The 25,737-nt window shown below is 57.0% G+C and overlaps 2 protein-coding genes across 3 annotated transcripts; one reads left to right on the top strand and one right to left on the bottom strand.

The window, feature by feature from the left end:
- The first annotated feature begins 169 nt into the window (after positions 1–169).
- Positions 170–6,356, top strand: SLC39A5 (solute carrier family 39 member 5). Its single transcript, XM_070410001.1, has 12 exons — positions 170–243; positions 867–1,004; positions 1,300–1,654; positions 2,394–2,577; positions 3,787–3,949; positions 4,091–4,260; positions 4,468–4,608; positions 4,983–5,079; positions 5,160–5,330; positions 5,524–5,604; positions 5,713–5,903; positions 6,106–6,356. Exons 3-12 carry the CDS (start codon positions 1,371–1,373, stop codon positions 6,247–6,249), a joined length of 1,626 nt encoding a protein of 541 aa, XP_070266102.1. The 5' UTR covers positions 170–243; positions 867–1,004; positions 1,300–1,370; the 3' UTR covers positions 6,250–6,356.
- A 749-nt stretch (positions 6,357–7,105) lies between these two features.
- ANKRD52 (ankyrin repeat domain 52) lies at positions 7,106–23,932 on the bottom strand. 2 transcript variants are annotated; one of them, XM_070410000.1, is made up of 29 exons: positions 23,845–23,932; positions 23,462–23,545; positions 23,055–23,133; positions 22,800–22,870; positions 21,561–21,761; positions 20,268–20,355; positions 20,000–20,142; positions 19,510–19,722; positions 19,162–19,240; positions 18,743–18,857; positions 18,474–18,556; positions 18,252–18,369; positions 18,002–18,070; positions 17,679–17,819; positions 17,518–17,598; positions 16,078–16,189; positions 15,829–15,900; positions 15,387–15,588; positions 15,093–15,180; positions 14,898–15,015; positions 13,775–13,994; positions 13,502–13,589; positions 13,311–13,394; positions 13,084–13,229; positions 12,794–12,876; positions 12,499–12,581; positions 12,239–12,330; positions 11,690–11,844; positions 7,106–11,213 (listed from the first exon to the last, which is right to left on the bottom strand). In XM_070410000.1, the coding sequence occupies exons 1-29, from the start codon at positions 23,869–23,871 to the stop codon at positions 11,133–11,135; spliced, it is 3,216 nt and encodes a 1,071-aa protein (XP_070266101.1). In that variant the 5' UTR covers positions 23,872–23,932; the 3' UTR covers positions 7,106–11,132. The 2 variants fall into 2 exon arrangements, with proteins under 2 accessions (XP_070266101.1, XP_070266099.1); XM_070409998.1 differs by having other exon boundaries at positions 11,124–11,844.
- Between the last annotated feature and the right edge of the window lie 1,805 nt (positions 23,933–25,737).

Raw genomic sequence — 25,737 nt, 5'->3', positions numbered from 1 at the left:
TTGTGGGGAAACGACAAGGTGAGCAGCTGGGCATTTGGGAAACGGCCTCGGAGGCGGAGAGGAGACAGGTTCCCGGCAAGGAGGCCCAGGCAAAGCAGGCCTGCCCCTTTAAGGTAGTGCCCCTCCCCTGCCCCCTCCCTGCAGGTGACCCTTGCCCGCCTGCCTGTCTACCCCCCTCACAGCTGGAACCTAGAAGGCTGTGTCCCCCTTCCTCTGGGCGTCCTTTCTGCCTCCTGCTATCAGGTAATACCAACCTCGACCCCTTGGACCACTCACCCCAGTCAGGCTGCTGCCCCGATTCTGAGCCAGGTCGGACATCGGAGGGGAGCGGAGATACTCCTTCCCTCCTCTGACAGAGCTTCCCCTCGCGTGGTCACTGATTCCCAGAGCTCCGGCTCTGACTCTCTGGGGTGGGGAATTGCCAAAAACAATGCCTTTCCTATGCACGTGGGTTGCCACTTAATCTGCTTCTTCACCCTCCTCTCCAGTTGGGGAACAGCTGGGTCCAACTTTCCCGGGGAACCGGGAACGTGGGGACGGGGTGGTGATGAATGAAGCCCAGTGCCAGATGTAAGGGAGGGGGGGTGAGAGTGTATGCAGGGGAAGGCTAAAATAGCACCAACTGGGTTAGAGGGTAGAGTACTTAGAAGAAAAGACCAGGCCTAGATTCTCCTTAGCCATGTGGCTTTTCCAGGGGCAGAGGGTGGCCCCTCCCTACTGGGGGCCCTAGCAGAGACTGACCTTTGACCCCATCCAAGAGACCAGTGAACCATTAACTCCTCTACCATGTGAGCCTTCCCACACTTGCCCCACCCCTGGCCCCGCCCCGAGGCAGGTGGGCTAAGGGGGGGGCTTGTCCATCCCAGCCTTCCATCTGACGTGGCCTCCATTCCACCTGGGAGCCTGGAGGCTGAGCCCCGCTGGCTCCCCTCCCGACTCAGGAGCCTCTTAGTGTCCGCAAGGCCTGAGGGGCCGAAGGTGACGAGGTTCTTCTGCCAGTGGAGGTGAGGTTCTGGGCACTGGCGGGGGAGACAGAGGGGGCGAGGGTTTAGGGGACGGAATAGGCCGTCAGCTCTGGGTCAGGTGAGGGGAGCACTTTGAGTCAAAGAAGGTGTTCTAGGAACTGGCAAAGGAGAGGAGAGACTGCAACAGCTGGAGGCCATGGGAGGGAGAAGGGAGGCTAGAGGGGGGGCTGCTGCTGAATTTAATGTGGGGGCTGAACGAGGAGTGAGGGGTCCCCTCTGGCCCTGAGCTGAGCAGCAGGGCAGGAGCACTGACCCTTCCTCCTTGCTCTTCCAGGGCACAGTCCTCAGGATGTTCCGGGGGGAATAGAAGCGAGAACCAGAGCCTCTTACCAGTTCCTCCCCACAATGGGGCTCCTGACCAGTCCCCTGCTGGCTGGGCTGTGTGTGTGTGCGGCCTTGAGCTGGGGAGGGGGTTCAGCCCCCAATCTGGGCCCTGCTGAGCTGGAGCAGAACCATTACCTGGCCCAGCTGTTTGACCTGTACGGGGAGAATGGCACGCTGACTGCAGGGGGCCTGGCCAGGCTTCTCCACAGCCTGGGGCTAGGCCAAGTTCAGGGGCTGCGCCTGGGACAGCATGGGCCTCCAGCTGGTCGGCCTGCACCCCCAGCAAGAGACAACGCCACACACAGGTACTAACCCTTCCCCCCGGCCCAGATCCCACATCCCAGCTCTTGTTAGTGCTCAGATCCCTCTCCAGTCGTCTACTTCTGGTTCCTAAAGTAAGGTTTCTGAGATTACAGATTGTTCAAAAACTGACTCCTTGTATCCCCTTCAAGGCTTCTTTTGCCTCTCTTGCCTTCTCAGGCTCTCCTTTTCCAAATCCCTGTGCCCTTCGATTCCTTGCTTTTAGTCCGAAAGCCCGATGTCTCCAGGCTGACCTGACTCCCAATGTGTAGCATTTTTGCTGTTCCTGACTCCTATTTCCTCTCACACCCATGCCCCATGTTCCTATACGCTGACAATTCTCAGGTCCTCCCAGGACTGACATTTTATGGTCTCTGGGTCCCAGGAACTCCAGCCAGTGCCTGGTCTTCCCTCTTCCTCTGGTAGCCTCTCAAGTGGGACTTCTCAGAGAACATGGGCATCTGACTTGTTTTTTTCTTTAAATCCTCACCCGAGGATATTTTTTTCATTGGTTTTTAGAGAGAGTGGAAGGGAGGGAAAGAGAAACATCGATGTGAGAGACACATCGATGGGTTGCCTCTCGCACGTGCCCCGACCGGGCCGGGGATCAAAGCCTGCAACCCAGATACGTACCCTTGACCAGGAATCGAACCCGAGCAAGCCCCTTCCGTCCCAGGCTGACCCCTAACCACTGAGCCAAACTGGCCAGGGCTGGCCATCTGACTTTCTATCCCATCCATCTAGGCCTCAGGACCCCAAATTGAATGTGGATGTCTGGTCAGAGCTGCCTCTGGGTCCCTCAGAGTGGGGTGACCTTGAGGAGCCAAAGGCCCCCCACCCACCCCATGGGCCAGCCCCCTCGGGCCTGGACCTGTTTCACAGGCTTCTGTTGCTGGACCATTCGCTGGCTGACCATCGGAATGAGGATGTGAGTCTGATGATCTCTGGAGAAGGGGAAGGAGCCATGGGATTTAGATGGCATGAAATATTTAAAGAGTCAGTAACTTAAAAAAATTTTTTATTTAGTGATTTTAGAAACATCGATTTGTTGTTCCACTTTTTTTTTCATCATTTATCCCCTCAATGCCCTCTTCCACCTCCACTCACCCCACCTCTACCCTGTTTCACCTATTTAATGCACTCATTGGTTGATTCTTGTATGTGCTCTGACTGGGGATCGAACCTACAACCTTGGCGTATCGGGATGACACTCTAAACAACCAGCTACCCAGCCAGGGATAACGAGTCAGTACTTTAATACAGTTCCTTTTTTAAAATCCAGATGTGGTCTTTTTTGTTGTTGTTAATCCTCACTCAAGGATATTTTCCATTGATTTTTAGAGAGAGTGGGAGGGAGAAGGGTGGGAGAGAGAAACATTCATCGATGTGAGAGACACATCAATTGGTTGCTTCCCACATGCCCCCCATCTGTGCTGGGAATCAAACCCAAGACCCTTTGGTTTCAGGGCTGACTCTCTAACAACTCAGCTACACTGGCCAGGGCAATCCAGATGTGGGCTTAGGGTATGTGATCCTGGCTTAGGTGTCACACTTGAGAAACCAGAGAAGCAGCCCAGGGTAGGCTGTGGGGCTGGCTATCTGGAGAGGAGACCTGCAGAGAGCTGACAGCTGTCTTCACCCAGAAAAGACAGGGAACTTGTTCCACATACACCAGAGGGCAGCCAGAGCTAACCTGAAGCAGACCTGGCGAGGTGAGCACCCATAGCAGGAAGCACTCAAGCCAAGGCTGGGTAAACGTGTGACAGGCTGCTGAGAGGAAGGTTTGATGGCTTTACAGGTTTTTTTCCTTCTAAGAATCTGGACTGGAGAATTCTAGTTGTCCAACCAACTCCATGATTAAATCACTGAAATCATCAGGTGCTCGGAAGGGAGGAAAATGGTGGCACTGTTCACTAGCAGCCAATCTGCATTGAATTGAATATTTGCATCGGATTGACTATTTGAATATTCACTAATTAACACATACTGAGTACCTGTCCCTGTCCCCCAGTCCCTCCCTGATGCAGGGGGTGGGGTGGGGGGTGAGAGGGGGCCTGGGAGAGACCCAGGAGTCCAGGTGGTGGAAGGGCAGATCGGAGTCACGGTTGAATGTGTGACTCCCAACTCAACTCCCTAGTGTCTGAATGGCTCCCAGCTGCTGGTCAACTTTGGCCTGAGCCCCGCTGCTCCTCTGACCCCTCGGCAGTTCGCTCTGCTATGCCCAGCCCTGCTTTATCAGATCGACAGCCGTGTCTGCATCCAGGCCCCAGTTCCAACCCCACCAGGGGATCTACTATCTGGTCAGTGAGTGAGAGTGGGTGGTGGGGCACCCTCAATCTTGGTAGGGAGTGGGTTCCATGCCAAGGAAGGGGTTCATTGGGGTACTGCCTCCCCTTGCAGTGTATCTTTGCCTCTTAGCCCCCCCTCCCCCGATTCTCCAGCCCTGGTTCACAGCGCCCTGGCAGTCCTGCTGCTCAGCCTCCCCACACCCCTCTCACTGCTGCTGCTTCGTCTCCTGGGATCTCGTCTATTGCGGCCCCTGCTGGGCTTCCTGGGGGCCCTGGCCGTGGGCACCCTTTGTGGGGATGCGCTGCTACACCTGCTGCCACATGTACGTGGATCCCCTTCCTTATTCCCCTGCCCCCGTTGGTGGACAGCCCCTCATATCCAAGTGTTCCCAGTCATAGGACATCCCTCCCCGTCAGCCCACAGCTGCCTTCTGGTAGAACAGGAGTGAAGGCTGCCACCTCACACCCAGGAGGGGGACGGTGTCGGGTGCAGGGGTTTCTGGGGTCTGCCCTGACCTCCTCTCTGTCAGGCACAAGGAGGGCATCACTCCGGACCTAGTGGGCGACCAGAGGAAGACCTGGGTCCAGGGCTGTCGGTACTTGGCGGTCTCTTTCTGCTCTTCTTGCTGGAGAACATGCTAGGGATTTTGCGGCGCCGAGGGCTCAGGCCAGTGAGTGAGACTCTTTTTTCCTCCTCCTACTGAGATCAGAGTCCCAGCCAAGAACTGGCCACATGAACCATAAGGCGAGGGGCTGAGTGTGCTCCTGGCTTTGCCGTTTGCCTGACTGCAGGCCCTGACTGCTAAGGGAATGGGCAGGGCTCCCTCAGCATAGACTCAGGACTCTGTCTGGCCCAATAGCTTCCTCTCCTGAGTTCAAGGCAACAGCAGGGAGATGCCAAACTGGGAAGAGAGGAGAGGCCAAAATACATCCCCAAGTGCCAAAAACAGAACCAGGTGTTCATTTTCCCAGCCGGTAGCCTGGCCTCTCCTTAGCCCCCAGCTCTGCTGCCTCCTCCACCAGGAGGGATACCCTCCTATTTTAGAGATGCTGCAGGCGAAAAAGGGAGGATCTCAGAATACCAGACCTGGACCCAGAGGACAGCAGTGGGATGGCACTTCAGCCCCTACCGGCAGCTCCAGGTAACAGGAGGAGAAAATGAAGACTAGGCTCCCACTCTCATTTCCAGCCACTAACACTGTCCTTGTCCTCCTTCCTGCAGAGCTAGGGGCTCAGGGCTGCAGGGAGCCGGACAGCCACCCGCCGCCAGCCCCAGCCCCTCCCGGGCACCAAGGCCACAGTCATGGGCTCCAGGGTAGCAGTGACACCAGTATAACATGGATGGTCCTCCTGGGAGATGGTCTGCACAACCTCACAGATGGGCTGGCCATCGGTATGACCGGAGGGGACAGAGGCAGTCAGGGGCACCGAGTTACTTGCGGGGGCGGGGGCGGGGGGGGGGCGGGAGGGGGGGGAGGTAGGAGAGGGCCCCAGGAAGGGGAAGATGAGAGGACCGCAGAGGGAATGTAGGCTCTGCCCCTGGGGAGTGCTTTCTTCCAGACTGCCCACCTCGTTCTGCAACCCAGGTGCTGCCTTCTCTGACGGCTTCTCCAGCGGCCTCAGCACCACCCTAGCAGTGTTCTGCCATGAGCTGCCTCACGAACTGGGTAGGAATGGCAGAGTGGGGTTGGGGTGGAATGTGGAAGTTGGCGGGTGACATTGGTGAGGGGCAGCCCTGGCTTATTCCCTCCTACCCTGTCCTCTCTTCCTAATAGGTGACTTTGCAATGCTGCTCCGGGCAGGGCTGCCCTTTCGGCGGTTGCTGCTGCTGAGCCTAGTGTCTGGCGCTCTGGGACTAGGGGGTGCTGCCCTGGGGGTGGGGCTCAGTTTGGGCCCCGTCCCCCTCACTCCCTTGGTGTTTGGGGTGACGGCTGGGGTCTTCCTCTATGTCGCCCTGGTGGACATGGTGAGGTGTGGGGTAGTGCAGAGGAATGGGGGGGGAGGGGGGAGGAGGAGAGGGCCACATGGAACAGGGTGTAGACCACAGGCCTGCAGAGTCTGAGAGACCAGGGCCTGGAAGAGCTGGGGTGGGGGCTGCTACTCCCTGACACCCTCTCATGTTTCGGGGACAGGTAAGGCAGGACCCTGATGTTTTCCTTTTCTTCCAGCTGCCATCCCTGCTGCGTCCTCCTGAGCCTCTCCCGCCCCTGGAAGTGCTCCTGCAGGGGCTGGGGCTGCTGCTGGGGGGCAGCCTCATGCTCACCATAGCCCTGCTGGAGGAGCAGCTGCGGCCCCTGGTCTCTGATGGCTGACGGGCCAGTGGAAAGGCATCCAGCTGCCCTTCCTTCCCCCCAACCACAGGAATGGAGGCGGGACACAGGGCCAGTAGGAGCAATAGGATTTTAATAAACAGAACCCATCCTAAAGCCATGACTACGACAGTTGTACTTGCACCAAAACAGCATAGAAAACCAGGATGTGGTGGGAGAGGGCTTGAAGCAGGTTGGGGAGGACATGAGTCGGGCTGGAGGATGCAGGGTGCATCAATCTGTGGGGACAGCATTGTGCTTTAGCCCAGGGAGGAGGGGAAGGGATGGGGCAATGCACTGAGGTCCCCCCTTTTTCCTGCTGCCCTCAGCACCCTGGGGATACAGGCATCTGGGCAGATCTGCCCTTTATTGCTGACCACCAACATTAAACACCCCCGACCCCAACGCTAGCACCACAGGTGGATCCAAGGCAGGGAGAAGGGCAGGAAGGGGAACATTGCTTAGAGAAAGATTCCACTAGAATCCAGTGAATTGTGCTCAGTTCTCTTTACTTCCTACAACCGAGTACATGGGTCACAGGGTGGAGGGCACAACAGGACATGGAACATGCCCCTCCGTGCTCCCAACACACCCCTGCACACAGGATGGTGGTGTCTGCAGCATCACAGGTCATGCAGGGCACAAGGAAGGGGAGGATCACACACACATAGACGTCCGCAGCGAGTACCAGACAGAGAACACCCCTGGATATACACAGCTGTACACAGGGAACCCCAGGTCCCCACCCAACCCTCTCCCCTGTCTTGCCGTCCCCCCGGCAGGAGGAACTGTATTGCTTTGAGAGAGCCACCCTGGGGGCCACTCTGCCAGGCACCCTCCCCTCCCTCCCCACCCCATTTTGGCACATCTGCAAGACACACAGCAGCGAGAGTAGGCACCCTCCCTCCCAGGCTTCTGTGGCTTGGAGTTGAGGAAGGGGATAGGAGACTTCATCCTCCACCTTTCCCCTAGCCCTTCCCAACCCCTACCAAGCCCACTCCAGCCAGAACCCACCCCCACCCCCAAACGCACACATACAAAGCTGAGCTACCCAGGAATACAGGGAACAAGGAGATTGTCCGGGATGGGAGCAGAGGCAGTGGGCGAGAAAGGACTGGAAGCAGAAACCCCACCTGGTGTGGGGGTAAGACTGGCACAACAGCTACTTTAGTGCAATTGGAGAGGGTGCCCACGGTGAGGGATGGACATGGGGGGAAGGCTCTCCCCAGCTTCCCTGGGCGCAGAGCCAGGCTCCCCAGGGACGGGGCCTAGCAGGAGTGAGCACGGGCCAAGGGTGGATCCTCTCGTCACCCGCTGCCCTCTGCCCTCCCGGACGCAGTGACAGTGTCCCCCTCACACCTAAGTGGGCAACAGCAGCCTCAGAGTCAGTACCTTCAAGTAATTCATAGAGCAGACCCTCCCCACCCCAGCTTCCTCCCATCTCTGGGATTTGGTCGCTTCTCTAGGGGTTGGGTTGGGAGGAGGGAGTCCTCAAGACAGACCCTTCCTTCTCCACCTCCCTCTTCCCAGACCACTGGGCTTGGTCCTCAAAGACTCCTCCCCTCCGCCCTTGCCCAACACGGGTCAAGGTGCGGCGGATAGAGCCACCATGATCAGGGGAAGGGCTGCTTTGCTCCTTCTCCCTCCTTCTCACAAGGTAGGGTTCAAACTAGGCAGGATGGGGCCCCACAGGGGTTTGCCCCGGAGGGGGTGTCTGGGCGAGGGTCTGTAAGGCTATTTTCCTTTGCGGTGGGAAGGGGAGGAGGGGATGAACACTGGGTATGGGGACAGGGTGAGGAATGGTGGAGAGGGAAGGAGGAAGGGGCCTCCCTGCTGGAGCACAGTCACTGGAGTCCTTCAAACGAAAAAACACGCATGTGCACAAGATCCACAGTGGGCCCTCCAGCCTGGCTCCACCCCACCTCTCAGGGCCCCTTCTAAGACCCCAGAGAAGGTTTTGGGGGTACAGCTGTAGAACCGTTCACTCTGGCCCTACACTCCGGTGCCCCCAGCCTCTTCTCCCCTTCTAGGTCCAGGGAGGAAGAAGGTGCTCAGGTGGGCAGACAGCGGTGGAAACAGTATTGAGTTTTCCTTTGGTTACATATTGAAGGCAAAGGTGAGCTGGACTTACAGTCAAAACGGATAGGGATGAGGAAGGAGAGGGGCCATGGCTGGGGCTGGAGGGGGGGTAGGCCCTCCTCAGCCCCTCCACCCCAAGGAACACGTCTAAGTGGGGTGGCCGTCCCTCAGTCTCATCTCTCCCACCCCCCACAGCACCAAACAAAAGGAGAAGCCCCCTCCCCCAGGGGCTGCTCCCCACCCCAACCTGGGCTGTACATTCAGTGGTTTCAGCAGTCCTATGGCTCAGGGGCCAGGGGGTGGGGGAGGTGGCCCGTCAGTCTCAGCTGGACAGTGGCAGTGACCTGGGTCTGTTGGTCCATCCTGGGACCCACAGTTTGTGCCGTTTGTTTTTCTGAAGGATAGTACACAACCCTACCAAAGCCACCGCCCAATCAGAAACATATCCCCACAAAATCAGAAACTAAAAACTGGCTCTTTTCATCTCGCCCTCTGATTTACACGTCTGTTTCCCTGTCTCCTATGTAGCCCTAGCTCTGTCTCCTTTGCTGGGACCTGGGGCTGCTCCCAGGATCCTCACTTAAAATAGGCCTTTTCTCAAAAGTGCTTATTACTTGAAGCAAGTGCTTTAGCTGCGGTGGGGAGGGGAGGGGAGAGGGCAGGTGAAGGGAAGGAGAGGTTTCTTCCCCACCTACCCCCTCAAGACTGGGGGGCATTCTGCCTGTTTTTCACTTCTCCACACCCGTTTAAGTCAAAGAGGTTTAAAAAAAATCTTAACATTAAAATAAATATGCAGTGGCCATGAGAATGGTCAAAATGCTTCAAAAAACACAAGGGACCGGAGAACCTGGGGTGGGGTTTCCTTTGGCATAGGAGAGGCTGCGTGTCCTCCGGCCTCACAGCCGCGTGAGGACGAGACGCCCCACATGCCCAGCACGGCTGACGGTGTGCTGACGGGGCAGCCGGGAGCAGCCACCAGAAATCTCATCCAGCAAAACCATGGGGCTCCTGACAAATACTCCAACTCTTCCTGTCATCACCGAACGCTGATAAAGGAGAACACGACTGACACCCCGAGAGTCTTCTCTGGAGGACCCGGCTCCCTTCTCCCGCGCCCCCCACCACCTAATTCCCAGCACCAAAATGAGAGGGAGGGGATGGAATGGGAAGATTTCAGGAGAGAGAATTAAAGTTAGGGGCAAGCTCTGCAGATCCAGCAGGGTGGGGGGCGGCAGCCCTTAAGAGAGGTCACATTGATTGTCGTATAGGGGAGGACGGGGTGTAAAAGGAGGTGGGCAAGAGGGGCGTCGCAAGGCCCTTTGGCTTTGAAAACAAAAATAAAAACTAAAAGCTGCACAATCCTTCTCACCAATAATGGTCATTTGGAAGCTTTGAAATGGTTTAGGAACTGAGGGGTGAGGGAAGCAAGATAGAGGATAAAAAGGGACAAGGAACGAAAAGAATAAGGACTTGGACAAACACCCCAGGCATCAGGGAACCAGCATGAGGTATGGTTAAGGGTGTCTGTGAGGGAGGGAGGGGCCCTGGGATGCTCCCTCTCCCCTCAGCCCACCCTGGCAAGGGTAGCAAGATTTTCAGGGGCTACAACTGGAAATCAGGTAAGATGGTGGATAAAGCAAGCATGAGAGCGGGGCAGGAGAATGAGGGGTCCCCTGGCAGGGAGACCCTCTACTGTGTAAACGAAGCCCATCCAGTTCTCAGGGGACAATACTGATGGCAGCCAAACTGGGCAAGGATGCGCTGTGGGCACGGAGGGGGCATGACCTCTATTCAAGTTCTGTATCTTGGCCCCTGGCTGAGGTATTGAGTGTGAGGAAGGGAACACTGGGCTGTGGGAAGGGGTCCAACTGTCCAGGAGGCTTAGCTAGGAGATGGATGGACAGGGCTTTTGGAGGGACCAGGGCCAAATTCAATGCTACATTTAGAGAAGAAACTGCCCCCTCCTCATCCAGCCCAGTTTGGCTTTTAGGGTGCAGCTTTGAGGAATCTTCTCAGTGCAGCCCCTAGCTCAAACCCCTCTCTCCCTGCTGCTGGGAGGCAGAGCCCTCGCCTCGGTATCTGCTGTTGCTCCTTAGATCAGAGCTTCATCCTCACTGGGAGGGGAAGCCTGGTCCCGAGTAGCCACGGTCCCTAGTCTGCCCTGCCCCTCCCACCATCTTTGGCTTCAGATCAGGGGTGACTGGGGGCCGTGGGTGCTCTTGGACATAATGGAAGGTGGTAGCAGACAGGGAGCAGAGGACTATAGGATGGGGGCACAGGAGGAAGAGCACAGTCCCTCCCTCCACACACATGCAAACACATGCCTGAAACACATAGGACATACTAGGGCTGTGGTTTTGAAATGGGCAGGAAATTAATTTGTTTCTTTCCCTAAAGGATAAAATGCTTACTTAAAAATTCATGACAAGCCTCAAAGTTAAGAGAGAGGAGAGCCAGGGAGGGAATGGCCAGAGGCTCTGGCCTCCCAAAAGAAGTTAAAAGAAGAAGCGGGTTAAAGTGCGTGGTTGGGGCCAGGCCAGCAGGGAAGGGGAGCGGGAGGAGTAGGCTGTGGGGGCAGAACCAGCCCTTGATTTGCATATGAGGCGGCCAGGGGAGAGTGCAGGATTGGGGCCCAGGTACAGTAGTTGCTGCTTCAAGTGTTTTGCATTTGAACTTTAGGGGGATGGGATACGGAAATGGGGGAAAAGCTCCAGGCCCCAGTGCTAAATACCCTCCCCCCTTGTCCACTAGCTGCCCCTGACGGGGGAGGGGTGCCCCCAGAGTGCTCACACACACAGTACCAGAGATTAAGGCTTCTCACTGCTGCGGGGATGGAGGAGCCGGCCGAGCAGGGAGGCAGTGATGGGAATGGAAGAAGAGGAAGGGATCTGCCTGGCAGGAGGGGCGGGGGACACAGAGAGGAGAGTCAGGGGGAAGAGTTGGGGTCGCTGGCAGCAGAAAGAGGGAACTGAGAGGTGGGGTAACAAGAGGGGGAGCCAGGCATTTAGCAATCATTTTGGGACACTTGGCAGAAGGGGCTGCCCTGGGGGTACCAAGGGCCTGGGGTGCTCCCTGTCAGTCCCAGACCCCTGCCAGGCCAGGATGGTATGGCAAAGGGGTGAGCAGCTGCTCCCCAGTGCTTTTCTCCCCCCTCCAACCCCCAACCCAGTCGTGTTCTCCTTTAAAGTGCCCTAAATGTATAGACTTTTTCTAAATAAATAGAATAAGATATCAAGCCACCGGCAGGGAGAGGGACACTGGAAAGGGGCTACTCAGAGTAGCAGCCGTCTAGCCCAATGGCGCCGTGCCGCTCCTGGCTGTAGGGGCAGGAGGCCCCGTGGGGCAGGGCCCCGCAGCCACCCACCGTCTTGACTGCTGCAATGCTGCAGTTCTTGAGCAGGCTGAAGCTGAAAGGACTGACGGCGTCCTTGGGTGGGAAAGGCTTCATGGTGGAAAGGATCAAGGCCAGGCAGTCTGCCACATCTTTGTTGGGGGCACAGGCCAGTGCTGGGGTGTGACCTGCAGGCAAGGGTAAGAACTAAGGCACAGAGTCCTGTATCTCTGGGCCCCCATTCCTCCTCTCCTAGGCCCTGAGGGCTCTTATCTGTGGAGCGAACCGAGGCAAGCAAGCACTCAGTATGGCCAGAGGTCAAGGGCCATGAGGGTCAAAGGAAGCTGACAGGTAGGCTGTGGAAGTGTGGAGCTAAAGGGGGAGCATGGGGGACAGGAGGCTGAAGGATGGGGGGCAGTCTTCCTGAGGACCCTGCTGGCTCTACCTGGTTCCAACAGATTTCCCTCAGAGACTAGCACGCTGGTGCTTGGGACAAAAAGCCAGTTTATAGCAAATTTAAGAGGTCACCTCCTGAAGAGTGTCCCTGACCCCAAACCCAGGAAAGGTGGGGGCTCCACTCACCTTCTTCATCCACAGCCAGCACTGTGGCCCCACGACTCAGCAGGGCCTGCACCACAGAAGCTAGACCATTCCGGGCAGCGATGTGGAGTGGCCTTGGAGGAAAGGAAAGAGGAGCATGAAGGCAGTGGGGTGCGAGCTGCCCTGCAGGGCGCTGAGCAAACACTGCGAGCACCAGAGAGCCCCTGGAATGCAGGCGGCTCCTTCTTCCCCACCTGCGGCCCCCCCCCCACCCCCCCCGGAGCCCCTTCCCCGGCACTCACATCTGCAGCGCACTGTTGGTAGCATTGATAAGGCCAAGGTCTTGGGTTTCTGCCAGGATCATGAGGGCACATTTCTCATGGCCCTGAGGGAGAGGAACAGAGTGCAGACTGTGAAGTGGAAGCATGACAGGCCACAGAGGAGGAGAAGGGGAGTGTGGCAGTGGGACAGAGCTACCCCACCGTCTGACAGGCTAGCTGATTCTGACTTCCACGCCGGTCCTCTGCCCCATCAAGCCACCCAGCCCCTTCACATGCCCTGCCCTGTGCAGCCTCACCACCACCCTCCAGGCAGTACCTTGCTACAAGCCAAGTGGAGGGCAGTGTTCTTGTTCTCATCCAGCACAGTTAGGTCTGCCTTCCCTCGATACAGCAGAAATTCTACAAGAGAAGGGGGACCGAGCGGGACTGACGCCTCCCCAGAGCAGCAGCCATCCCGGCTCTCCACCCTCCTATCTGCATATATTGTGCATCACATCTGCAGGGGGTGAAACACCCAAGACATGCCTCCTGCTTCCTGAACCCCACAGGCAGGGCTGACCCATCTTGCAGAAACCCCAGGGGAGCGCCTCCCTTCCGGAAACACACCCACAGCAGCAGTCTGCCCGTTCTCAGCCGCCGTCATGAGCGCGGTGCGGCCAGTGTGGTCAGTGGCATCCACCTCAGCCTCATGCTGCAGCAGCATCCGGAGCCCAGAGACGTTGTCCGCGAAGGCAGCGGCGTGAAGAGGGGTCCTGCGGGTGGGGGGCCGGGCACAGTGAGACAGGAAAGGAGGCCAGAGGGGCTTCTCCCCATGCCTTTCGCCACTCACTCACCGTCCTTTGGCATCTCGGCTGTTCACAATCTTGGCACCCAGAGCTCCCAGCAGCATCTCTGTGGTGCTGTCCTGGTTATTAATTCTGGGGGAAGAGGAAGGCTTAGCAGGGGGGCTCAAGAGAAGCAAACTCCTGTCCGAAGCCCAGGTCATGGACCCTTGAGAAGAGCTGAGGCAGAGGAAGGGACTTACACTGCACAGTGCAAAGGAGTGAAGGGGTTTCCTTCCAGGTATTGAAATGGGCTGTGTTCAAGTAACAACTCCAGACAATCTTCATGTCCTAGGCATGAGGAAGGAAGAGGAGTGATGGACAGAGAAAACACCAGGGTTCCCATATCTGTCCTCTCCCATCTCCTGACACTCCATTCTATCTCCAGAACCAGATCAACCCAGGACCCTCCCTCAACCCCCTTGTCTTGCGTCTCTGTACACACTCCTGAGCCTGCAAAGACCCCAGACCCATACCAGTGTAGGAGGCCCAGTGCATGGGCGAGTATCCGCTGTAGTCCACGCCGGCATCCAGGGGGTCTGTGGAAAGCGCAGCCTGCAGCAGGGTCCGCAGGACCGCAGTGTGGCCACAGGCAGAGGCCAGGTGGATGGGTGTGCGGCCCTTGAAGTCTCGGCACAGCACGAACGCGTCGTGGTCCAGCAGGGCAGCCAGGCAGTCCTCACAGCCAGTCACTGCCTGGGGTGGGGAGTGCAGTTGAGGAGCCACCCCCTTTCCATGACCAGTCACTGGGGCTGGCCCAGGAGTGAGAGCCACCTCCAGAGCGCCCATCCTGGTCTTTTTTTTTTTTTTAATTGGGGTGACATTGGTAATAAAATAATACAGGTTTCAGGTATACAATTCTACAAACACATCATCTGTATGTCTTGTGTGTTTACCACCCCATCCAATCCTAGCCTTTACAACAGTGACTCCAAGTGTTAGTGACCAGCAGCTGCTTCCTTTACTCTCTAAGCCAGTGGTTCTCAACCTTGGCTGCACATTAGAATCACCTGGGAATCTTTTTAAAATCCTGATTTCTGGGCCTCATCCTCCGGAAATTCTGTTTCTTTGTTATGGGGTGGGGCCACAACATTAGTAACAAAGAAATAGAATTTCCAGAGGATGAGGCCCAGAAATCAGGATTTTAAAAAGATTCCCGGTGATTCTAATATGCAGCCAAGGTTGAGAACCACTGCTCTAAGCCAACATATAATCAGGATGGCAAGAGTGAATTCTGGCACTCTGGAATGGGAGACTAAGGGAATCAGACAATCCTGGGGACAAGGAGGCAGCTCTAGGACATGTGACGGTGGAGGAGGACTGGGTAATGGCATCTTCATCCGATGGGACAGGGCCAGCTGGTATCCTGGGGCAGAGCCTGGCTGGTGAGCAGGTGGCTGTATGTGATTACAAAGCAGGTGATCAGGAGATCAGCTGCGGATGTCAAGTACTCATCCCGGAGCAAACACAGTGAAGCCCAATAAGACTCGGCACGAAGTCCTGGCCCACCTGCCAGACGACCGGATGTCCTACTGCTGCCGGGCCCTGGGCTCCTCATCCGGGCCTGTCTATGAGCAGCCCCACCCAGGGCTCACTTACCCCACGGTGGAGGGCGGTGCAGCCCCGGAGGTCAGCAGCATCAGCCGTGGATCCTTTCTCTAGCAGCAGGTGTACACAGTCCACATGGCCATTCATGATGGCCAGCATCAGTGGGGTTCTACAGAGGGGGCAGGAGAAGGGTGAGGGCCCAGCAGTGATGGGAAAGCCTGCACACCACCCCTGGCCCACACTCACTGTCCATAGGCATCCATGACATCTGTGATGTCAGCTCGTTCCCCACTGTCGATCAGCAAGTGCAGGGAGTCAGTGTGACCAGAGGCAGCTAAGAGGAAAGGGGGCCTGTGTCAGGGCATGGTCCGGGGGAAGGAGGCCAGGGCAAGGCTCAAGGGGTAGGGGGATAGGAAGCTACAACTCAGTATATGACGTTTCCATCCTCCTCACCCGGCTCCACTCCCAACCCCAATCCCATTCAGGAGGGATGGTGGGCCAGTCTCCAAGGGGAGGGAGCAACCTAAGGGGCACACGAACCAGCAGCATGCAGGGGTGTCCACTTGCGCTTGCGCTCCTTGATGAGGGCAGAGGCGCCGTGGGCTGTAAGCACCTCCACACACTCAGTAGAGCCTCGCTCAGTGGCCAGAAAGAGTGCGGTCCGGCCCTTGTGGTCCCTTACATCCAGATTCACCAGCGTCTCGGCCAGTGTCTTCAGGGCTTCACAGTGACCATTGTAGGCCTGGAGGGGTGTGGGCAACCCACGGACACAGCTCAGGACACTGCCTCATTCTGCTCTTGGGGCCCATGGAGACCCCAACCAGCAGTCCCCCCACCAGCCCCTCAGGATGCTCTCCCCTCTCCAGGCCGCAGCCTGCTTGCCACATCTTCTCACGAAGACAGAGCAAGGGCAGTTCACTGTGTGCCCCTGCGCGTGGGCCAGGTGAGGACAGGCAGGCAGGCAGGAAGGGCTGGGACTCACAGCTAAGTGCAAAGGGCTGACTGGAATGGTGCTCTCCACGTCCTCCAGGCAGTTAAAAGACATTTCTAAGAGCTGCAATGGCAGGAGAGCAGGTGCTAAGGTTTTGGAAATCCTAAGATATTAGCCCTGTCCCCACCAACAGTAACCCCTGAGCCCCTGACCTAGAGACCACATTTGATTCAGTCACCCCTTGGTTTCAGAACCCACAAACACAGAGGTGCCCTATCCAGGGCCGGATCCCACACGTACCAGTTCGAGGTTCTGTCTGTTGCCATAGGCGGCTGCATAGTGCACAGCTGTGTAGCCCTGCCTGTCCCGCAGGGAGGGGTCTGCACCGTTATCCAGTAAGAACTCCAGACAGCTGGGGGCAGGAGTAGACTGTGAGGTGGGGACAGGCCCAGTCCAGGAGGGCACAGTTCTGGGAGAGGTGGGGGGGGAGCCCCTCCCAGCCTAGCTGGCCAGCACCCAGGTGTGCTGTCTCCTGCCCATTCTACTCCAGCTCCAGACCTGCCCCTCTTTCAGGTCTGCCCTAAACCACTTTGGCTTCAACACCCTCCTAGGGAACCTAGACACAGTACCAGTTATCAGCATTCTGCTGACTGACACTCTCCCACCTCCAGGCACGCTGACCCCTACTTTAAATGCCTTCTCCTCCCAGCCCAGCTGGTCTACTCCTCTCAGTCCTGGCCTCAGCACCCTCTCCTCTGTGAGGCTGTCCCCAACCTTTCCAGTTAGTGCCGCCTCCTCTACTCCCTTGGCACCCCTCGCATCGCTTAGTAGTTGTTGTACTAGTGATAATATAATACTTAGCACTCACTCGGTGTCACACTGTTCTAAGCACTTCCTGTGCATTAAATAGTTGAATCCTCATAATGACCCTATGAGGTAGATACTAGCCTTATCCTTCCTATGATTGAGGAAATTGAGGCAAAGAGAGGTTAAGTTACTTCCCAAAGATCACAAAGCTGAGCCTCTTTGTCAGTATCCTTTACAAAAGATAAACTGGTACTTTGAGAACAGTTTTTTGTTTGTTTGTTTGTTTTTTAAATATATTTTATTGATTTTTTACAGAGAGGAAGGGAGAGAGATAGAGAGTTAGAAACATCGATGAGAGAGAAACATCGACCAGCTGCCTCCTGCACACCCCCTACTGGGGATGTGCCCGCAACCCAGGTACATGCCCTTGACCGGAATCGAACCTGGGACCCTTCAGTCCCCAGGCCAACGCTCTATCCACTGAGCCAAACCGGCTTTGGCATGAGAACAGTTTTAGATTTACAGAAAAGCTGTGAAGATCGTACAGAGTTCCCATATACTCCGTACCAACTTCCCCTATTATTAACATCTCACATTAGAATGTATAAGTGTCCTTTCATTTATCTTTTTCAACAGATTTTTAGCTTTCAGAAAGCAGCAATGTGGGGTAATTTACCCTTTATCCTTAGTATGTAACACAGTACGTGGTAGCTAATAAGTCATTACTCCATTAATGCCTGTGGAATAAACAAATGACTTTGTGGGTTGGTTTTCTCTCAAGAAGACCACCTGCTCCTTGAGGGAAGAAACTATGCCTCGTACTCTTGTCTTTACCCAGTGCCTAGTCCGGGACTAAACTCAGAGGCTCCACACACCCTGCTGCCGAAGGCCTGTGGGGGGAGGGGGACAGAGCCGGCACCTCTCACTACTCACAAGAAGGCCTCCTTCCTGCGGGACTCCTTCAGGGGCTCCTCCTCTTCAGCGTCGTGGCTGGCAGGTGAGTGGGGCTCTGCTCTGTGGGAGGGAGAGTGAGGAAGTCAGGGGGAGGTTCAGGGAGGTGCGTGGGGTTGAGCAGGCCAAGGTGGGCGCCTCACCTCCTGTAGGTGTCAGAGGCGGCAGCGTAGTGGAGGGGGGAGCAGCCTTTGCAGTCGGCCTCGTTGACGCCTGCCCCAGCAGTCACCAGTGTGACCGCGCACTGGTAGCTGCCGTTGGCGGCTGCGTAGTGCAGTGGAGTCCTGGGGAGAAGTGGAAGAGGTGGGGTGGAAGAAGCAGGGACAGATCCAAACGCGCTCAGATGCGCAGCCAAGAGCTGCTCTGTCACATTCTCCTTACTTCGTCTCCAGCTCCCCAACCCTCGCTCTACCATTTGTCTCTCTAATCAGACAACCCCTAGGTACACCTGTGCACATTAACACACCTTCCAAATTTGTCTCTCCTCCTCAAGTCAGCTCCACTGCTCAACAGCAAATTAAGACATTCAACATTCCTAAAAGGAAGAAGGATGAGAGTTAAGAGAGTGAAAGCCTCAAGGAGAAGCCACAGGTGCAGGGAGGGGCTGAGGAAGGATGGAACTGCTCCCACTGTGAGGGGCAGAGACGTGGGCAGGAAGGGAGCGGCGGGCCCCTGCCCGGCTCTCCTCTCAAGGCCTGGGAGGGGGAAGAACTCACCCTCCAGAAGCAGCAGCATGAAGACAGGTGCGGCCAAGGTTGTCAGGCGTATTGATGTCAAACCCAGCTGAAAGCACGTGCTCGTTGCTGAGTGAAGATACAATGCTGTACAGCTGACCTGCGGGGCCAGAACAGCCACAGGTCCCAGGTAAGGGCACTGAGCAGCGGGACAGGCCTCTGCTCCCCAGATACCTGCCCAACTCCCACCTGGTCAGCACATACCTGAGGAAAGAAGCTTACGACAACAGTCAGAGAATCCAAAAAGGACAGCTAAGTGCAGGGGGAACATGTCGTGGATGCCGCGCCTAGGGAGAAGTTGGGGCTCACTCCTCGGTCCAGGAGGGACCAGTTAGACCTCTTCCTGCGACCCACCACCAGCCTAGGAGATGGCGAGCTTCCCTTTAGCAAGCTTCTCTGTGCCTCCATGTTTGATGTGAGCCATCTGTACGGTCTGAGGCAGCCTAGAAGTGGGTCCAGGAGCCCTGACTCACCGGGCGGTATCCGCGCCATTGGTCATGAGGGTGCTGATGAGCAGCTCGTGTCCGTAGCGAGCGGCCACGTGCAGTGGCGTGTTCCCAAATTTGTCAGCACAGTCAATCTCGCTGCCTGAGGGGGGTGCACATACATAAACTCAGGCCGGCCTTAGGCTTCAGACCACTTCTCCTAGCTAGCTCCCAAGTGCTTAGGATGTGCCCGTGCCAGGCTAGCATTCCACATGTGTCATCTTGTCTGTTAGCCTCAGGGGAAGGGGCAGGCAGAGCAGGGCCATTTCCACTGGTGCCTAGCTCAGAACTCCAGGTGCCATCCTGACTGCAAGACGTGGTGGGAGGCAGAATAAGGAAGGAAAGGGCTTTCTGGAAATGAGTTCTCTGGGGGAAGAGGAGAAGGGAGCAGCCTCCCGAATCCATACCATTCTGGATGAGGATCTGGGAGCGGGTGAAACGGCCGTGGATGGCAGCCATGTGCAGAGGACTTTTGCCTTCTTTGCTCTGTGGAAACACGGCGTGTTTTTTTCTCTTTTCTTTTTTCAGTGCAAAGCACAGAGAATGCCCTGTTCCCCCTTTTAAAGAACACATCCCTGAGGATGGTATAGTCCTATGACACATTCTCGGCCCACATTCTCACAGGTCCCTGGCAAGCTCTAACAGCCCAGGAAGCAAGTGGACAATTCCCAGAGAGTTATCCAGAGGGAAATATGGGCAGGACCCCAGAGCCAGGCTCCTCTCCCCACTGGTCTCAGCCTCATCCCTTCAGGTACCTGGTAGTTGACATCAGCCCCATTATTGACCAGAAGCTCCAAGCAGAGAGCGCCATTGGTGGAGACGGCAGCCACGTGCAGTGGCGTGAAGCCCTTGTCGTTCGGCTGGTTGACATTGGCTCCTGCGTTCACCAGCTCAATAGCCACAGCATCCTGGCCCAGGTAGCAGGCGATGTGCAAAGCTGTGTTTCCAAAAGCATTGGGCTCGTCGATCTGGATTTCCAGGGGTGAGGGAAAGGGAAGTATCAGTTTAAACAAAGTGGTAGCTGGCACGAACAGCCTAGAGAACCCCGAAATCCAGTAACTGCCTCAGCTCCCTCAGATTCCCGACCCTAAAGACTGAGGGCACTATTACTTCAGGTGAGCATTATTCAGGCCCTTCCACCACATCCTCCATGGCTCCCAAAACCATACCTTCCCATCTCCGTAACACACTCTGACCTCCAACTCCCTGCCCTCAGTCCCCAGCCCCTGTACTCAGCACCCTCACCTCAGCCCCCGTCCGGAGCAGGTACTTCACCACTTCAATCTGGCCACTGGCAGCAGCTGTATGGAGCAGCCCATAGCCCTTGCGGTCCTTGCAGCCAAGGTCTGCTCCCCGGGCCACCAGCAGTTTCAGGACATCCAAATGCCCTGAGAAGAGAGGATGCTTTCAAGCAGGGTTTGTGGAGTGCCTCTTGCTGAGGGCAGGAACCCCCACTCCCTGCCCAGGAATCTTAATGATCAAATGCCTCCTCTTCCTGTGAATCTTTTCTCACCTAGAAAAGCTGCCCAGTGCAGAGGCTGCCGCTCCTTTTTGTCACAGACATTCAGGCTGGCTCCCTTATTGAGGAGCAGGTTCACCGTCTGTATCAGGATATGAAACACCTTCAGTGCCAAGTTCATGCCCTCAACCTGCCTAAGAACAGAGACCTCAGCTCCTGAAAAGGCTGAGGCAGCCTCATGGTCTTGGTTCTTTTTAAAATATATATATATAGCCGAAACCGGTTTGGCTCAGTGGATAGAGCATCAGCCTGCGGACTGAAAGGTCCCAGGTTCGATTCCGGTCAAGGGCATGTACCTTGGTTGGGGGCACATCCCCAGTGGAGATGTGCAGGAGGCAGCTGATCGATGTTTCTAACTCTCTATCTCTTTCCCTTCCTCTCTGTAAAAAATCAATAAAATATATTTTAAAAAAAATAAATATATATATATATATATTTTATTGATTTCAAAGAGGAAGGGAGACGGAGAGAGAGATAGAAACATCAATGATGAGAGAGGATCATTGATCAGCTGCCTTCTGCACGCCTCACACTAGGGATCAAGCCCGCAACCCAGGCATGTCTCCTTGACCGGGAATCGAACCTAGGACCTTTCAGTCCGCAGGCCAACACTCTATCCACTGAGCCAAGCCAGTTAGGGCATGGTCTTGGTTCTTGAGCAGAACAATCTGGAGCAGCGGTCACCAACCTTTCAGACCTCACGGACCACCGGTTGGCGACCACTGATCTGGAGAACCAGAGGGAACAGAGGAAGCAGGCACTACGAAGGAGATCCCACACAATCCGGAAGTTTGAGGAAGTCTCTGCAGGTGATCTGGTGGTGGTTCTTTTTTTTTGTTTTTTGTTTTTTGTTTTTCAATCACAGTTTACTTTCAATTTTATTTTGTACTGGATTCAGGTGTACAGCACAGTGGTTAGACAATCATAGACTTTATAAAGTGTTCCCCCTGATATTTCCAGTGCCCACTTGGCACCATACATAGTTATCACAATATTACTGACTATATTCCTGGTGGTTCTTAAACTCTTGAAAAGTTTTTAAAAATGTGTTGAAAGACATTGACTCTCACATCAGAAAAAGGCATGTATGCAGACATTTTCCGTGTAACTCCAGAGAGTTTATCACCCTCTTGAAGTCCAAGTCAAGGACTTCAATCTAATGTGACCATTCCTTCGGCTCATATAACCATCGGGGCTGCTCCTCCCCAGGGCTGATGGCCCAGACGCCAGGAAAGATGGGTAGGAAGGAGAGGGAAGGACTAGGCATGGACTGGACATGGTCCTCACCTCCAGATGCCCGCTATGCACTGCATGGTGCAGGGCACTGCGCCCGCTCCTGTCAGCCACGTTGAGGCTGCTCAACAGGGGTGCCAGCGCCTCAGCACACTTGGTGGCCCGGTTGGCGGCAGCCACATGCAATGGTGTCTGCCACAGCTTGTCCCGGGCATTCACATCTGCTGAATGTGCCAGCAGCAGCCCCAGCACCTTCTGTTCAGAGGCAGGGGATAACAGAGATGACAGAGGGGGGTTAGGAAGTGAAACAATAGGAAATGGAGGGAAGACTAGGTCAGCATGGCACAGGTGGCCCCATTCTCCCACATGCCCTGCCCCTCGCACAGCATGTCTAGCCTCTCAATGCCTACTTCCCACCTTCTTCTGGATCTCCTTAGAGCTTAAAATCTTCCCTACCTTGCTGATAAAACCAGAGATCCCTTCCTCTTCCTCAAGCCACCAGTATTACTCTCTACCCGACCCTGAACATCTTCACCCACACATAGAGTCACTACCAAGCAAATCCACACACACAGAGGACCCACGCCCCCACTGCTTCTCGGAAAGATAAACACTCCTGAGATATCAATGCCCAGGTGCCCTCCCTCACCCCGTCCATAGGCACCAAAATCATTTTCTTACCTAGGAAAGCAAACCCACCTCATGAGCTGGTTCCCTGCCCCCCAGGCTGGCCTGGGTTCCTCTCCAAAACCCAGGCTAACATGGCCCCCTTCCCGCTGGCCTCCGTCCCACCCCTTCCCCGGTGGCTCCAGCCAGGGAAGTGACTGAAAATAAGAGGGAGGTCTCCTTTGCACACTCTTCAGGGTTGATGGACTCAACTGGTGAGGCACGTTGGACCCCTGGGCTGTCAACTTTCATCCGGCTTGAGGCAGGGATGCAGCAGATCACCACCCCGTCCCCCCTCACAAGAAACATAATCTCAGTGCCCAGAGGGGGAGGGGACTCCCAGGTGGCCCCTCAGGGAGGGATGAGTCACTCAGGCCTGGCAGCAGGGCCCCCTGCAGTCTGCCAGCCCAGCCTTAAGCTCTGCCCTGACGTCACATCAGCTGGCAACGCTCAGCCCCACCTTACCGGCCAGTTCCAGGGGCCGAAGGGAGGGGCCGAGGTCCGGTCTTCGCCCATCCCCGGGGTAGACCAGCTTGCCAGGCAGAGGACTGAGGCCCTCCCAGCCGTAACCTGCACCTCTAACCAGCTCATCGCCCTGGGAAAGGGGCCCGGAGGGGAGGCCGGTACCTCATTTCGGGAGGCAGCAGCACGATGGAGAGGGGTCAGCCACAGTGTGTCCTTAGCGTTGACGTTAGCACCTGCGGGAGGGACGCTTTAGGGAGGAGGTGGGGCCGGGGCGGAAGGAGGCCGGGATGGGGCCGGGGAGCCGGCTGGGCTGCAGCGTGGCCTGGACCAGTGTCCAGCGAAGGAGCCGGGATCCGGGGCGGGAGGCTGGCCCCTCCCGAGGCCCCTCCCGCGCCACACCTTCCGGCGCCCGCTCACCTGACATCAGTAGCAACTGGAGGATGGGGACATCGCCGACGTAGGCAGCAGCATGCAGCGGGGTTCGCCTCTCTTGGTCCTGGGGAGGCGGAAAGAGGAGCGGCTGCGGCGGCGAGGACGGAGCCCCGGCCTCTCCCCACGCCCTCTTCCCGCAGGTTCTGCGGACCCGACCCCGACCCCGACCCCGGGGCCCCGCCGGCCCCGCGGAGGGTGGGCGCGGGGTCCGGCCCGCCGGGCAGCGGTCCCTTCCGAGGGGACCGTGTCTGCGCTGCGAGCCGAACCCTCTCCATCCCCAAGGCGGGCGCCGGCGCCATCCGAACGGGGAGCCCGGAGCCCCGCGGGCGGGCGGGGAGGAGTCGGAACCCCGGGCCGGACGCCCGGCTCGCCCTCCCCCGACCCGCGCTCACCAGCACGTTGATGTTCTCCTTCTGCGAGAGGAGGGAGCGCACCTCCTCCACATCGCGGCTGAAGATGGCCTGGACCAGGGGCGGCTGCGGGGAGAGCGGCGTCAGGGGCGGGCGCGCGGGCCGGGCGGGGGGCGGGGGCCGCGGTCGGGGGGGGGCGGCGCGGAGGGGGCCCCCCGCCGGGGTCCCGGCTGCAGGGCCCCCTCGCGGCGTCTCCGCCGTCGCCAGGCCCCCAAGGGCACCGACTCGGCGGAGGGGAGCGCGGGGCGGGGCGGGCGCCCCGGGAGCTCCGGGCTCGGGCCCGGCCTAGGCCGCACATCCCCGGGCTCGCGTGGCGGCGGCGCCCGGCCCCGGCGGGAGGGGGCGGGAAAGGCAGAAGGGCTGACCTGGTCCGTGATGCTGAGGATCCCCATGGCCCGGCCCGGGCTCCGTCCGCATCGAGCTCCCGGCGGCGGCGGCGGAGGATCCACCGGGGACACGGGGCGGCCCAGGCGGCGGCTGCGGCGGCGGCTGCGGGGAGAGCGCGGCCCCGCCTACCGGGGGGGGGGGGGGGAGCGGGCAGGCGAGCGGGAGCCCGCAGCGCCCCCTGGCGGCCATCCTGGGCCCCGCAGGACGCTGGCCGCGCTGCCCCGGCCGGCGGCGCCCCCCGCCCGACCCCGGCGGCTCCCCCGCCCCGCGTGGGGGTTCCCCGGCTCCCGGCCGGCCGCGCGGTGCCCTCCGCTCCGGTCCGGCGGCCCCGGCGCCCCGTCCTCCGGGCCCCCCGATCCTCCGCACCCCCCGCCAAGGCTCTAGCAGCAACGCAGACCCTGGCCCTGCGGCGCCCGCCAACCCGAGGCCCCAGCCCACCATGCCCACGGCCTCCGCGGGAGCTAGCGCCTCTCGCCAGCGATGGCGCACCCCAAATCCCCCGCAGCCTTGGGGAGCAGGGGCGTGGAGACCTGGGGGTTGTATATGGCAATAGCTTCAGAGGAAGGGAAGTCACGTAAATCCACCAGTGGTGACAGGAGTTGCGTGGAGAGGAAGTAGCAAAGTGCTCAAACTTCAGAGAGAAATCCCAAGGAATCTGCTGCCGCCGAACCCCCACCCCCACCCCAAAGAGGCTGGGAGGGTCTGACGGCCTCCAAAGCCAACAGAGGGGGCTCTTCTCCACCCCCTAATGGCCACATGGCCAGGGCCAGGCAGGAGGGTGTTGGTTACACTTTCAAAGACGCGAACGTTTCTCCCCAGAAAAGGGTGGGGTGCTGCCCCTCCTCCACTGGAGGCCAGAGAGCAGCCAATCAGGGAAGGTCTGGATGCAGGGCAGCCCAGCCCAGACGGGGAAAAAGAGGGAAGAAAAGTGGATATTGAAAAACTGGTACAACTTATAAAGGGTAACTAAGGGTCCCGTTCAGGGCTCAGCAACTCAGCAGATGTGGTCTAAGAAGGGAACACACGTAGGAGGAAGGGTAGCAGCTAGCCTCCTGTCAGGAATAGACATAAAAGCCCTCCCTTGCTCTCCAACAAGCTATGCCCCCACATTGCTGTCAATATCTTGGTTCCCACCAGAAAGATACACAAGACACTGGTACCAGTGCTTTTTCCTGGAGAGAAACTGGGAGACAGGGAATGAAAAATAAGAGGAAAATGTATCTATCACTATATACTTTTAAAATACTTTTTTATTTTTATTTTTTTACCATATTGGAAATAAAATTTACAATATTATGTAAGCCTTAGCTCTTCCGGGAAGTCTTCCCTGTTAACACTTCCCTTTTGTTAGGTCTTCTTAACACGCACTTTACCCTGTAGCACTCACCTATAAATTGCACACCTTTGTTGTTCACTTCAGTCTTTGACATACAAGTGCCCAATAGTTTAGAATGGATTCTACATTCCTTGTTAGCTAGTCTTGCTTTCAACACAGGACTTCACATTGTTTGTTTGTTTGTTTGTTTGTTTTTCTATGAAAAAGGGGTTTTGAGCTCTCTGAAGGCAACAGTAGACATTAAATTATTCTTCATAGCTCTAGCAGAGCAGCACATGGAAACAGGCACTTAATAATTGATGATGAGCTCTAACCGGTTTGGTTCAATAGATAGAGGGTCGGCCTGCGGACTGAAGGGTCCCAGGTTCGATTCCGGTCAAGGGCACGTACCTTGGTTGCGGGCACATCCCTACTGGGGGGCGTGCAGGAGGCAGCTGATCGATCTCTCTCATCGATGTTTCTAACTCTCTATCCCTCTCCCTTCCTCTCTGTAAAAAATCAATAAAATACATTTTTTAAAAAAATAATTGATGAT

The sequence above is a fragment of the Myotis yumanensis genome, unplaced genomic scaffold (genome assembly GCF_028538775.1).
Source record: "Myotis yumanensis isolate MYYU_CA2020_CCGP unplaced genomic scaffold, mMyoYum1.0.hap1 SCAF_3, whole genome shotgun sequence".
Lineage (NCBI taxonomy): Eukaryota > Metazoa > Chordata > Mammalia > Chiroptera > Vespertilionidae > Myotis > Myotis yumanensis.
Note: the sequence above shows the minus strand (reverse complement) of the source record. Positions and strands in the feature narration are given on the sequence as shown.